General features: G+C 53.5%; 1 protein-coding gene across 1 annotated transcript; it reads right to left on the bottom strand.

The window, feature by feature from the left end:
- Positions 1-10,294: 10,294 nt before the first annotated feature.
- On the bottom strand, positions 10,295-15,553 carry LINJ_19_1680 (hypothetical protein; the record flags this gene model as incomplete). The annotated part of the gene is made up of 1 exon (XM_003392389.1): positions 10,295-15,553. One exon carries the CDS (start codon positions 15,551-15,553, stop codon positions 10,295-10,297), a length of 5,259 nt encoding a protein of 1,752 aa, XP_003392437.1.
- Positions 15,554-15,686: the final 133 nt, after the last annotated feature.

Raw genomic sequence — 15,686 nt, 5'->3', positions numbered from 1 at the left:
GCGTGCAAACACACACGCTTGATTTTCGAAAAAACAATTTGAAACGAGGCGACAACTACAGGAATCGACAAGAGAGGCGAACCCCCCCCCCACCCCCCGAAGGAATGAAGGAAAAGAAAAACCCCCGGTTGGAAAAACAAATTTTTTGGGAGATGAGAGGACGGATGGGAGTTGAAGTAAAAGACGAGGGGGGAGGAAAGGAAAATTTAGTTAACGAAAAGAAGGGTTTGGAACCAACCGATGAAGTTAAGACAGCAACCCCGGAAGGGGTGCAAACCCCCCCGGTTGATTTTTGGAAAAAACAATTTGAAACGAGGCGACAACTACAGGAATCGACAAGAGAGGCGAACCACCACCACACGCACCGAGGGAGTGAGGTAGAGGAAGAGCCGCGGGTGGGAAAAACAAATATATAGGGAGATGAGAGAACGAATGGGAGTAGATGTAAAAGACGAGGGCGAAGGAAAGAAAGATATAGTCGACGAAAAGAGGTGTCTGCAACCAACCAACGCAGTAACGACAGCAACCACGGAAGGCGTGCAAACACACACGCTTGATTTTCGAAAAAACAATTTGAAACGAGGCGACAACTACAGGAATCGACAAGAGAGGCGAACCACCACCACACGCACCGAGGGAGTGAGGGAGAGGAAGAGCCGCGGGTGGGAAAAACAAATATATAGGGAGATGAGAGAACGAATGGGAGTAGATGCAAAAGACGAGGGCGAAAGAAAGATATAGTCGACGAAAAGAGGTGTCTGCAACCAACCGACGCAGTAACGACAGCAACCACGGAAGGCGTGCAAACACACACGCTTGACTTTCGAAAAAAACATTTTGAAACGAGGCGACAACTACGGGAATCGACAAGAGAGGCGCACCCCCCCCCACACCCACTGAGGGAGTGAGGTAGAGGAAGACCCGCGGGTGGGAAAACAAATATTTGGGGAGATGAGAGAACGAATGGGAGTAGATGTAAAAGACGAGGGCGAAAGAAAGAAAGATATAGTCGACGAAAAGAGGTGTCTGCAACCAACCGACGCAGTAACGACAGCAACCACGGAAGGCGTGCAAACACACACGCTTGATTTTCGAAAAAACAATTTGAAACGAGGCGACAACTACAGGAATCGACAAGAGAGGCGAACCACCACCACACGCACCGAGGGAGTGAGGGAGAGGAAGAGCCGCGGGTGGGAAAAACAAATATATAGGGAGATGAGAGAACGAATGGGAGTAGATGTAAAAGACGAGGGCGAAAGAAAGAAAGATATAGTCGACGGAAAGAGGTGTCTGCAACCAGCCGACGCAGTAACGACAGCAACCACGGAAGGCGTGCAAACACACACGCTTGATTTTCGAAAAAACAATTTGAAACGAGGCGACAACTACAGGAATCGACAAGAGAGGCGAACCACCACCACACGCACCGAGGGAGTGAGGTAGAGGAAGAGCCGCGGGTGGGAAAAACAAATATATAGGGAGATGAGAGAACGAATGGGAGTAGATGTAAAAGACGAGGGCGAAAGAAAGATATAGTCGACGAAAAGAGGTGTCTGCAACCAGCCGACGCAGTAACGACAGCAACCACGGAAGGCGTGCAAACACACACGCTTGATTTTCGAAAAAACAATTTGAAACGAGGCGACAACTACAGGAATCGACAAGAGAGGCGAACCACCACCACACGCACCGAGGGAGTGAGGTAGAGGAAGAGCCGCGGGTGGGAAAAACAAATATATAGGGAGATGAGAGAACGAATGGGAGTAGATGTAAAAGACGAGGGCGAAAGAAAGATATAGTCGACGAAAAGAGGTGTCTGCAACCAACCGACGCAGTAACGACAGCAACCACGGAAGGCGTGCAAACACACACGCTTGATTTTCGAAAAAACAATTTGAAACGAGGCGACAACTACAGGAATCGACAAGAGAGGCGAACCACCACCACACGCACCGAGGGAGTGAGGTAGAGGAAGAGCCGCGGGTGGGAAAAACAAATATATAGGGAGATGAGAGAACGAATGGGAGTAGATGTAAAAGACGAGGGCGAAGGAAAGAAAGATATAGTCGACGAAAAGATGTGTCTGCAACCAACCGACGCAGTAACGACAGCAACCACGGAAGGCGTGCAAACACACACGCTTGATTTTCGAAAAAACAATTTGAAACGAGGTGACAACTACAGGAATCGACAAGAGAGGCGCAACCACCACCACACGCACCGAGGGAGTGAGGTAGAGGAAGAGCCGCGGGTGGGAAAAACAAATATATAGGGAGATGAGAGAACGAATGGGAGTAGATGTAAAAGACGAGGGCGAAAGAAAGAAAGATATAGTCGACGAAAAGAGGTGTCTGCAACCAACCGACGCAGTAACGACAGCAACCACGGAAGGCGTGCAAACACACACGCTTGATTTTCGAAAAAACAATTTGAAACGAGGCGACACTACAGGAATCGACAAGACAGGCTAACCACCCCCACACTCACAGAGGGAGTGATGCATAATAAGAGGCGAGTTTGGTATAGACGCAAATGTAAATGCATAATGCACCATGACGTTGTTTTTATGACAACCATAGATCAATGAAGTGAAATTTTCACCGACGAAAAGAGGTGTCTGCAACCAACCGACGCAGTAACGACAGCAACCACGGAAGGCGTGCAAACACACACGCTTGATTTTCGAAAAAACAATTTGAAACGAGGCGACAACTACAGGAATCGACAAGAGAGGCGAACCACCACCACACGCACCGAGGGAGTGAGGTAGAGGAAGAGCCGCGGGTGGGAAAAACAAATATATAGGGAGATGAGAGAACGAATGGGAGTAGATGTAAAAGACGAGGGCGAAGGAAAGAAAGATATAGTCGACGAAAAGATGTGTCTGCAACCAACCGACGCAGTAACGACAGCAACCACGGAAGGCGTGCAAACACACACGCTTGATTTTCGAAAAAACAATTTGAAACGAGGTGACAACTACAGGAATCGACAAGAGAGGCGCAACCACCACCACACGCACCGAGGGAGTGAGGTAGAGGAAGAGCCGCGGGTGGGAAAAACAAATATATAGGGAGATGAGAGAACGAATGGGAGTAGATGTAAAAGACGAGGGCGAAAGAAAGAAAGATATAGTCGACGAAAAGAGGTGTCTGCAACCAACCGACGCAGTAACGACAGCAACCACGGAAGGCGTGCAAACACACACGCTTGATTTTCGAAAAAACAATTTGAAACGAGGCGACAACTACAGGAATCGACAAGAGAGGCGAACCACCACCACACGCACCGAGGGAGTGAGGGAGAGGAAGAGCCGCGGGTGGGAAAAACAAATATATAGGGAGATGAGAGAACGAATGGGAGTAGATGTAAAAGACGAGGGCGAAAGAAAGAAAGATATAGTCGACGAAAAGAGGTGTCTGCAACCAACCGACGCAGTAACGACAGCAACCACGGAAGGCGTGCAAACACACACGCTTGATTTTCGAAAAAACAATTTGAAACGAGGTGACAACTACAGGAATCGACAAGAGAGGCGAACCACCACCACACGCACCGAGGGAGTGAGGGAGAGGAAGAGCCGCGGGTGGGAAAAACAAATATATAGGGAGATGAGAGAACGAATGGGAGTAGATGTAAAAGACGAGGGCGAAAGAAAGAAAGATATAGTCGACGAAAAGAGGTGTCTGCAACCAACCGACGCAGTAACGACAGCAACCACGGAAGGCGTGCAAACACACACGCTTGATTTTCGAAAAAACAATTTGAAACGAGGTGACAACTACAGGAATCGACAAGAGAGGCGAACCACCACCACACGCACCGAGGGAGTGAGGGAGAGGAAGAGCCGCGGGTGGGAAAAACAAATATATAGGGAGATGAGAGAACGAATGGGAGTAGATGTAAAAGACGAGGGCGAAAGAAAGAAAGATATAGTCGACGAAAAGATGTGTCTGCAACCAACCGACGCAGTAACGACAGCAACCACGGAAGGCGTGCAAACACACACGCTTGACTTTCGAAAAAACAATTTGAAACGAGGCGACAACTACAGGAATCGACAAGAGAGGCGAACCACCACCACACGCACCGAGGGAGTGAGGGAGAGGAAGAGCCGCGGGTGGGAAAAACAAATATATAGGGAGATGAGAGAACGAATGGGAGTAGATGTAAAAGACGAGGGCGAAAGAAAGAAAGATATAGTCGACGAAAAGAGGTGTCTGCAACCAACCGACGCAGTAACGACAGCAACCACGGAAGGCGTGCAAACACACACGCTTGATTTTCGAAAAAACAATTTGAAACGAGGCGACAACTACAGGAATCGACAAGAGAGGCGAACCACCACCACACGCACCGAGGGAGTGAGGGAGAGGAAGAGCCGCGGGTGGGAAAAACAAATATATAGGGAGATGAGAGAACGAATGGGAGTAGATGTAAAAGACGAGGGCGAAGGAAAGAAAGATATAGTCGACGAAAAGAGGTGTCTGCAACCAACCGACGCAGTAACGACAGCAACCACGGAAGGCGTGCAAACACACACGCTTGACTTTCGAAAAAACAATTTGAAACGAGGCGACAACTACAGGAATCGACAAGAGAGGCGAACCACCACCACACGCACCGAGGGAGTGAGGGAGAGGAAGAGCCGCGGGTGGGAAAAACAAATATATAGGGAGATGAGAGAACGAATGGGAGTAGATGTAAAAGACGAGGGCGAAGGAAAGAAAGATATAGTCGACGAAAAGAGGTGTCTGCAACCAACCGACGCAGTAACGACAGCAACCACGGAAGGCGTGCAAACACACACGCTTGACTTTCGAAAAAACAATTTGAAACGAGGCGACAACTACAGGAATCGACAAGAGAGGCGCAACCACCACCACACGCACCGAGGGAGTGAGGGAGAGGAAGAGCCGCGGGTGGGAAAAACAAATATATAGGGAGATGAGAGAACGAATGGGAATAGATGTAAAAGACGAGGGCGAAGGAAAGAATATTCCACCGACGAAAGTGAGTGTCTGCAACCCAACCGAGGCAGTAACGACAGCAACGAAGGGGAGGCGTGCAAACCCCCCCGCTTTGTTTTTCAAAAAAATAGTTTGAAACGTCTGATCGCGTCTGCGGAGGTTCCTCTCTGTGCCCTCTGTGGCTGTGTGCGCTGTTCTACTCGCCCTTTCTCGTGTCGCCGAAGCCCACGTTCTCGCCCCCTCCGCTTTTCCTTGATTCCTGTTCCGGACAACAACTGCGAAGACGGGAAGCAAGGAAAAGGCGGCTCCGCAGCCCCGTATTCGCACAAGGAAAGAAACAAGAAAACGCACAAGAAAACGCACAAGAAAACGCACAAGAAAACGCACAAACACACAAGAAAACGCACAAACACACAAGAAAACGCACAAACACACAAGAAAACGCACAAACACACAAGAAAACGCACAAGAAAACGCACAAGAAAACGCACAAACACACAAGAAAACGCACAAGAAAACGGAGGCGGCAGGGAAGGCGAAGGGCAACAACGCAAAAGAAGAAAAGGCGGCGCCGCAGAAACGGGTGGGAGAAGACGGCACACGTCCACTGGGCCGTTCTGGTCATATTTCTCTGCGTGCCTTCGGTGTTTTTTTTTCTCTCGTTTTTGTGTCTTCTCTTTCCTCTCTTTGTTTTCGAGCCGCTTTTCCGTGCGCCTTATTTGTCTGCCCTCTTCCTCGCCCTTTCGCATGTCGCCGAAGCCCACGCTCTCGCCCCCTCCCCACCTCCGCCGACATCCCGTCGGAACACGACGAGGACGGCAGGTAAGAAACGGCCGGCTCATCGCCGACGTTGAGATGCCGCTCCTTACCAGCTGTGCGGTGGTTTCCCTCCTCCTCGTGTGTGTTTTGTGGAGGATGGAGGACGGAGTGGAGCTGTGCGCTGTGGGACTCGTGTCTTGTTTTGGCTGCCGCGCCTTGCGGATGGCGATGCGGCTCTCTTTGTTCTCACTGCACGCTTTCCTGGTGCTCGTGAGGGCGCACTGCCCTCTTGCCTATACACTCCTTTTCGTGGCCGGAGGACTCGTTTTGCACGCGTGCGCCCTCCTCTATCTCTCTCTTTCTTTGGGCATGCGTGCTCTTCGCTCTTCGTGCCCCGCCTTTCCTTGCTGGCAGGCTTCGCCGAGTACCACGCCACTCCTCCGGGAAATCAGCCGCAACGAACCACCGTCCGCGAAGAATGAGCGGAACAACCCAGATTATAGCAGCATGAAGCCGAGCAAGCGAGCAGCAAACCTGGATAGCCGTGGGGCCACAAGTGCAGATCATTCTACAGCGTCTTCTCACACAGAGGCGGTGCCGCCGTTGACAGTCGATACATTGACCGTTCCGCTAGTCCACGGTTTACAACACACACATATATATATACATCATACACACGGTTTACAACACACACATATATATACACCACACACACGTTTACAACACACACATATATATACACCACACACGCGTTTACAGCACACACATATATATACATCACACACACGTTTACAACACACACATATATATACACCAGACACACGTTTACAACACACACATATATATACATCACACACACGTTTACAACACATATATATACACCACACACACGTTTACAACACACACATATATATACACCACACACACGTTTACAACACACACATATATATACACCACACACACGTTTACAACACACACATATATATACATCACACACACGTTTACAACACATATATATACACCAGACACACGTTTACAACACACACATATATATACATCACACACACGTTTACAACACACACATATATATACACCACACACACGTTTACAACACACACATATATATACACCACACACACGTTTACAACACACACATATATATACATCACACACACGTTTACAACACATATATATACACCAGACACACGTTTACAACACACACATATATATACATCACACACACGTTTACAACACACACATATATATACACCACACACACGTTTACAACACACACATATATATACACCACACACACGTTTACAGCACACACATATATATACATCACACACACGTTTACAACACACACATATATATACACCAGACACACGTTTACAACACACACATATATATACATCACACACACGTTTACAACACATATATATACACCACACACACGTTTACAACACACACATATATATACACCACACACACGTTTACAACACACACATATATATACACCACACACACGTTTACAACACACACATATATATACATCACACACACGTTTACAACACATATATATACACCAGACACACGTTTACAACACACACATATATATACATCACACACACGTTTACAACACACACATATATATACACCACACACACGTTTACAACACACACATATATATACACCACGCACACGTTTACAGCACACACATATATATACATCACACACACGTTTACAACACACACATATATATACACCACACACACGTTTACAACACACACATATATATACACCACACACACGTTTACAACACACACATATATATACACCACACACACGTTTACAACACACACATATATATACACCACACACACGTTTACAACACACACATATATATACACCACACACACGTTTACAACACACACATATATATACACCACACACACGTTTACCACACATACATATATATACACCACACACACGTTTACAACACACACATATATATATATCATCACACACACGTTTACAACACACACATATATATACACCACACACACGTTTACAACACACACATATATATACATCACACACACGTTTACAACACACACATATATATACCACACACACTCGTTTACAACACACACATATATATACATCACACACACGTTTACAACACACACATATATATATACATCACACACACGTTTACAACACACACATATATATACACCACACACACGTTTACAGCACACACATATATATACATAACACACACGTTTACAACACACACATATATACATCACACCCACGTTTACAACACACACATATATATACATCACACACACGTTTACAACACACACATATATACATCACACCCACGTTTACAACACACACATATATATACATCACACACACGTTTACAACACACACATATATATACACCACACACACGTTTACAGCACACACATATATATACATAACACACACGTTTACAACACACACATATATACATCACACCCACGTTTACAACACACACATATATATACATCACACACACGTTTACAACACACACATATATATATACATCACACACACGTTTACAACACACACATATATATACATCACACACACGTTTGCAACACACACATATATACACCACACACACGTTTACAACACACACATATATATACATCACACACACGTTTACAACACACACATATATATATACATCACACACACGTTTACAACACACACATATATATACACCACACACACGTTTACAGCACACACATATATATACATAACACACACGTTTACAACACACACATATATACATCACACCCACGTTTACAACACACACATATATATACACCACACACACGTTTACAACACACACATATATATACATCACACACACGTTTGCAACACACACATATATACACCACACACACGTTTACAACACACACATATATATACATCACACACACGTTTACAACACACACATATATATATACATCACACACACGTTTACAACACACACATATATATACACCACACACACGTTTACAGCACACACATATATATACACCACACACACGTTTACAGCACACACATATATATACATCACACACACGTTTACAACACACACATATATACATCACACCCACGTTTACAACACACACATATATATACATCACACACACGTTTACAACACACACATATATATACATCACACACACGTTTACAGCACACACATATATATACACCACACACACGTTTACAACACACACATATATATACATCACACACACGTTTACAACACACACATATATATACATCACACACACGTTTACAACACACACATATATATACATCACACACACGTTTACAACACACACATATATATACACCACACACACGTTTACAACACACACATATATATACATCACACACACGTTTACAACACACACATATATATACATCACACACACGTTTACAACACACATATATATACACCACACACACGTTTACAACACACATATATATACATCACACACACGTTTACAACACACACATATATATACATCACACACACGTTTACAACACACACATATATATACATCACACACACGTTTACAACACACACATATATATACATCACACACACGTTTACAACACACACATATATATACACCACACACACGTTTACAACACACACATATTTAAGAAAAAAAAAACAAAGATGTATATAGACGTTAGTGTACACAACACACAAACAAAGATGTATATAGACGTTAGTGTACACAACACACAAACAAAGATGTATATAGACGTTAGTGTACACAACACACAAACAAAGATGTATATAGACGTTAGTGTACACAACACACAAACAAAGATGTATATAGACGTTAGTGTACACAACACACAAACAAAGATGTATATAGACGTTAGTGTACACAACACACAAACAAAGATGTATATAGACGTTAGTGTACACAACACACAAACAAAGATGTATATAGACGTTAGTGTACACAACACACAAACAAAGATATATATAGACGTTAGTGTACACAACACACAAACAAAGATGTATAGAGAGAGAGAGGTTTAGACTTACACAGCAGGAAAAGACAAGAACAGAAGCAAAAGAAAAATGAAGGCGCACAGATGTCAAGACGCATATGCACAAGTCCTCTGGCGATGTGCGCCTTACGGGGTGCTGTACCAGCCGGCGACGCAGCAGCTCCAGGAGCTGTTTAAAAGCGAGCGCCTTTTTATCCCGAGGTGCTGAGTCATCGCGTAGCACAGGACTCGACAGCGCCTCTGCATTTTGTGTCCGCGGGGATGCCCTCTGATTTTCGCCGCCGCAATTTGACCATCGGTCATAGCGGTTCACACGGCCACAAGTGCCACCAAGGTTTTCTGCAACAACCGCCTCGCTCTCAACGCTTCTCGGTGCGGTGTCGCTACTCACCTGCCCCTCTATGCACTGGAGAATGACGGCTCCTCGCCGTGCCGTCGCACCTTGCATACCACGCAGCCCCATCCTACGAGTCAGCGATACAGTGCGCACATACCGGCAGGGACGTCGTCCCCGCGTCCGACACAACCCGCGGGGCTTGCGGGACATCCGCCGGCAAAGCGTTCTGGCCTCGCAGCGTCGACACCTCGCTCACCTGTGGTGCTGCATCACGTGCGGAGGTGCGAGAACGGCGGCAAATCAGCCGATGTCCCACACACAAAGCGCTTCGGTACCACCTCCGCAGCATACGCACCAGAGCATGCCATCCGCCATTCAGGCGTGAGCGGGACGCGGCAGCCGGCGCGGACGGGCCAACGACCCGGCGCTTAGGCCGCTGCGACGTCTTCACCCTGCGCAACACACAACGCCGACGCCTCGCTCCAATGCGATCACAGGCAAGATCCCACAAGCTCCTGCAGCACCTGCAACACGAAGCGTATACAGCAGACACCGGCGCCGCCTCGCTCGGCTGGGGCGCTGCAGTGTGGGCGGACGCGCGAGGAGCGCGCCGAGTATTCCGCGGCAACGTCACTGGAGGAGCAGTTGGCGGCTCCCTATCAAGAGGACGTGAAAAGCGCCGCCGGCGCGGCCAGAAGCTGGAATCAGACGCATCATCGCGCGGCCGCTTACGACGCAGAGACGCGGTCGCATCAAGTTTCGCCGCCGCCTCGCTCGGCTGTGGCGCAGCAGCCGGTTCAGATACCCGCGCACTGCAAACGATGTCTCGCCGATCGACACCAAAACCCTTGGAATTCCACCTACGGATCACACCTAGCACAGACTGCCATCCATTTATCACGCGTGACCGAACAGAAACAGGCGATGGGCGCGCGCCGCCACCCCGGCAGTTAGACCGCTGGGACGTCTTCACCCTGCCTAAAACACAGCGACGACGACTCGCTCCCCAGCGATCACAAGCAAGATTCCACGCGCTCCTGCGGCACCTGCAACACGAAGCGTATACTGCAGACACCGGCGCCGCCTCGCTCGGCTGGGGTGCCGCCTCAGATGCGCACTCGGCAGGCGTCGGAGGCAGAGCCTCCACTGCAGACACCGGCGCCGCCTCGCTCGGCTGTGGCACGGCGTCGGATGCGCACTCGGCAGGCGTCGGAGGCAGAGCCTCCACTGCAGACACCGGCGCCGCCTCGCTCGGCTGGGGCGCCGCCTCAGATGCGCACTCGGCAGGCGTCGGAGGCAGAGCCTCCACTGCAGACACCGGCGCCGCCTCGCTCGGCTGGGGCGCCGCCTCAGATGCGCACTCGGCAGGCGTCGGAGGCAGAGCCTCCACTGCAGACACCGGCGCCGCCTCGCTCGGCTGGGGCGCCGCCTCAGATGCGCACTCGGCAGGCGTCGGAGGCAGAGCCTCCACTGCAGACACCGGCGCCGCCTCGCTCGGCTGTGGCACGGCGTCGGATGCGCACTCGGCAGGCGTCGGAGGCAGAGCCTCCACTGCAGACACCGGCGCCGCCTCGCTCGGCTGGGGCGCCGCCTCAGATGCGCACTCGGCAGGCGTCGGAGGCAGAGCCTCCACTGCAGACACCGGCGCCGCCTCGCTCGGCTGTGGCACGGCGTCGGATGCGCACTCGGCAGGCGTCGGAGGCAGAGCCTCCACTGCAGACACCGGCGCCGCCTCGCTCGGCTGGGGCGCCGCCTCAGATGCGCACTCGGCAGGCGTCGGAGGCAGAGCCTCCACTGCAGACACCGGCGCCGCCTCGCTCGGCTGGGGCGCCGCCTCAGATGCGCACTCGGCAGGCGTCGGAGGCAGAGCCTCCACTGCAGACACCGGCGCCGCCTCGCTCGGCTGTGGCACGGCGTCGGATGCGCACTCGGCAGGCGTCGGAGGCAGAGCCTCCACTGCAGACACCGGCGCCGCCTCGCTCGGCTGGGGCGCCGCCTCAGATGCGCACTCGGCAGGCGTCGGAGGCAGAGCCTCCACTGCAGACACCGGCGCCGCCTCGCTCGGCTGGGGTGCCGCCTCAGATGCGCACTCGGCAGGCGTCGGAGGCAGAGCCTCCACTGCAGACACCGGCGCCGCCTCGCTCGGCTGGGGCGCTGCAGTGTGGGCGGACGCGCGAGGAGCGCGCCGAGTATTCCGCGGCAACGTCACTGGAGGAGCAGTTGGCGGCTCCCTATCAAGACGACGTGAAAAGCGCCGCCGGCGCGGCCAGAAGCTGGAATCAGACGCATCATCGCGCGGCCGCTTACGACGCAGAGGCGCGGTCTCATCGCGTTGGGCCGCCTCCTCGCTCGGCTGGGGTGCGGCATCCGATGCGCACTCGGCCGGCGTCGGAGGGCGAGTGTGGCTAAGGGACACCGGCGCCGCCTCGCTCGGTTGTGGCGCCGCCTCAGATGCGCACTCGGCAGGCGTCGGGGGCAGAGCCTCCACTGCAGACACCGGCGCCGCCTCGCTCGGCTGGGGCGCCGCCTCAGATGCGCACTCGACAGGCGTGGGAGGGCGAGTGTGGCTAAGCGACACCGGCGCCGCCTCGCTCGGCTGGGGTGCCGCCTCAGATGCGCACTCGGCAGGCGTCGGAGGCAGAGCCTCCACTGCAGACACCGGCGCCGAATCGCTCGGGTCTGCCGCGGCGTCCGATGCGCACTCGGCCGGCGTCGGAGGGCGAGTGTGGCTAAGGGACACCGGCGCCGCCTCGCTCGGTTGTGGCGCCGCCTCAGATGCGCACTCGGCAGGCGTCGGGGGCAGAGCCTCCACTGCAGACACCGGCGCCGCCTCGCTCGGCTGGGGCGCCGCCTCAGATGCGCACTCGACAGGCGTGGGAGGGCGAGTGTGGCTAAGCGACACCGGCGCCGCCTCGCTCGGCTGGGGTGCCGCCTCAGATGCGCACTCGGCAGGCGTCGGAGGCAGAGCCTCCACTGCAGACACCGGCGCCGCCTTGCTCGCTTGCGGCACATGCTGCGACGCCGGCAAGACCACCTTCGGACAGCGGGAAGGCGGCGACACCTCCAGCGTCGGCAGCCCGCCAAACACCGCAGCCAGCCGTGCCGCCGCACGCGACGCGTCCACTCTGCAGCTTCCAGAAGGCGGCCGCATCGCCATAACGGGGCCTCCCTCCTCACGGTGGTGAGGGGCGAAATACATGCGAGGTGCAGCATTGCCTGCAAACATCCGCGACACCATACTCGGCTGTGGCGCCGCCTCGCTCGGCTGTGGCGCCGCCTCAGATGCGCACTCGGCAGGCGTCGGAGGCAGAGCCTCCACTGCAGACACCGGCGCCGCCTCGCTCGGCTGTGGCACGGCGTCGGATGCGCACTCGGCAGGCGTCGGAGGCAGAGCCTCCACTGCAGACACCGGCGCCGCCTCGCTCGGCTGGGGCGCCGCCTCAGATGCGCACTCGGCAGGCGTCGGAGGCAGAGCCTCCACTGCAGACACCGGCGCCGCCTTGCTCGCTTGCGGCACATGCTGCGACGCCGGCAAGACCACCTTCGGACAGCGGGAAGGCGGCGACACCTCCAGCGTCGGCAGCCCGCCAAACACCGCAGCCAGCCGTGCCGCCGCACGCGACGCGTCCACTCTGCAGCTTCCAGAAGGCGGCCGCATCGCCATAACGGGGCCTCCCTCCTCACGGTGGTGAGGGGCGAAATACATGCGAGGTGCAGCATTGCCTGCAAACATCCGCGACACCATACTCGGCTGTGGCGCCGAATCGCTCGGCTGTGGCGCCGCCTCAGATGCGCACTCGGCAGGCGTCGGAGGCAGAGCCTCCACTGCAGACACCGGCGCCGCCTCGCTCGGCTGTGGCACGGCGTCGGATGCGCACTCGGCAGGCGTCGGAGGCAGAGCCTCCACTGCAGACACCGGCGCCGCCTCGCTCGGCTGGGGCGCCGCCTCAGATGCGCACTCGGCAGGCGTCGGAGGCAGAGCCTCCACTGCAGACACCGGCGCCGCCTCGCTCGGCTGGGGCGCCGCCTCAGATGCGCACTCGGCAGGCGTCGGAGGCAGAGCCTCCACTGCAGACACCGGCGCCGCCTCGCTCGGCTGGGGCGCCGCCTCAGATGCGCACTCGGCAGGCGTCGGAGGCAGAGCCTCCACTGCAGACACCGGCGCCGCCTCGCTCGGCTGGGGTGCCGCCTCAGATGCGCACTCGGCAGGCGTCGGAGGCAGAGCCTCCACTGCAGACACCGGCGCCGCCTCGCTCGGCTGGGGCGCCGCCTCAGATGCGCACTCGGCAGGCGTCGGAGGCAGAGCCTCCACTGCAGACACCGGCGCCGCCTCGCTCGGCTGGGGTGCCGCCTCAGATGCGCACTCGGCAGGCGTCGGAGGCAGAGCCTCCACTGCAGACACCGGCGCCGCCTCGCTCAGCAGAGGCGCGGCCGTGTTGGCGGACGGGTCAAGAGCGCGCCGAGTATGCAGCGGCCATAAACTTGAATCAGACGCACCATCACGCTCCCGCTTACGATGCAGGGAAGCGGTCGCATGACGTTTTCTTGCCGTCATCTTGATCTTTTGGGGCGCGGCGTCGGATGCGCACTCGGCAGGCGTCGGAGGCAGAGCCTCCACTGCAGACACCGGCGCCGCCTCGGTCGGCCGGCGCGCCGCCTCAGATGCGCACTCGGCCAGTGTGGGTGTAAGACCGTTTCCTGGCGACAGCGGTGCGGTGGTGGGTGCGCACTCGGCGTGGACTAGCGGAACGGTCAATGTATCGACTGTCAACGGCGGCACCGCCTCTGTGTGAGAAGACGCTGTAGAATGATCTGCACTTGTGGCCCCACGGCTATCCAGGTTTGCTGCTCGCTTGCTCGGCTTCATGCTGCTATAATCTGGGTTGTTCCGCTCATTCTTCGCGGACGGTGGTTCGTTGCGGCTGATTTCCCGGAGGAGTGGCGTGGTGCTCGGCGAAGCCTGCCAGCAAGGAAAGGCGGGGCACGAAGAGCGAAGAGCACGCATGCCCAAAGAAAGAGAGAGAGAGAGGAGGGCGCACGCGTGCAAAACGAGTCCTCCGGCCACGAAAAGGAGTGTATAGGCAAGAGGGCAGTGCGCCCTCACGAGCACCAGGAAAGCGTGCAGTGAGAACAAAGAGAACCGCATCGCCATCCGCAAGGCGCGGCAGCCAAAACAAGACACAAGTCCCACAGCGCACAGCTCCACTCCGTCCTCCATCCTCCACAAAACACACACGAGGAGGAGGGAAACCACCGCACAGCTGGTAAGGAGCGGCATCTCAACGTCGGCGATGAGCCGGCCGTTTCTTACCTGCCGTCCTCGTCGTGTTCCGACGGGATGTCGGCGGAGGTGGGGAGGGGGCGAGAGCGTGGGCTTCGGCGACATGCGAAAGGGCGAGGAAGAGGGCAGACAAATAAGGCGCACGGAAAACCGGCTCGAAAACAAAGAGAGGAAAGAGAAGACACAAAAACGAGAGAAAAAAAACACCGAAGGCACGCAGAGAAATATGACCAGAACG

The sequence above is a fragment of the Leishmania infantum genome, chromosome 19 (genome assembly GCF_000002875.2).
Source record: "Leishmania infantum JPCM5 genome chromosome 19".
Classification (NCBI taxonomy): domain Eukaryota; phylum Euglenozoa; class Kinetoplastea; order Trypanosomatida; family Trypanosomatidae; genus Leishmania; species Leishmania infantum.
The sequence above is the reverse complement of the archived record's forward strand: the minus strand, read 5'-3'. Positions and strand labels throughout refer to the sequence as shown.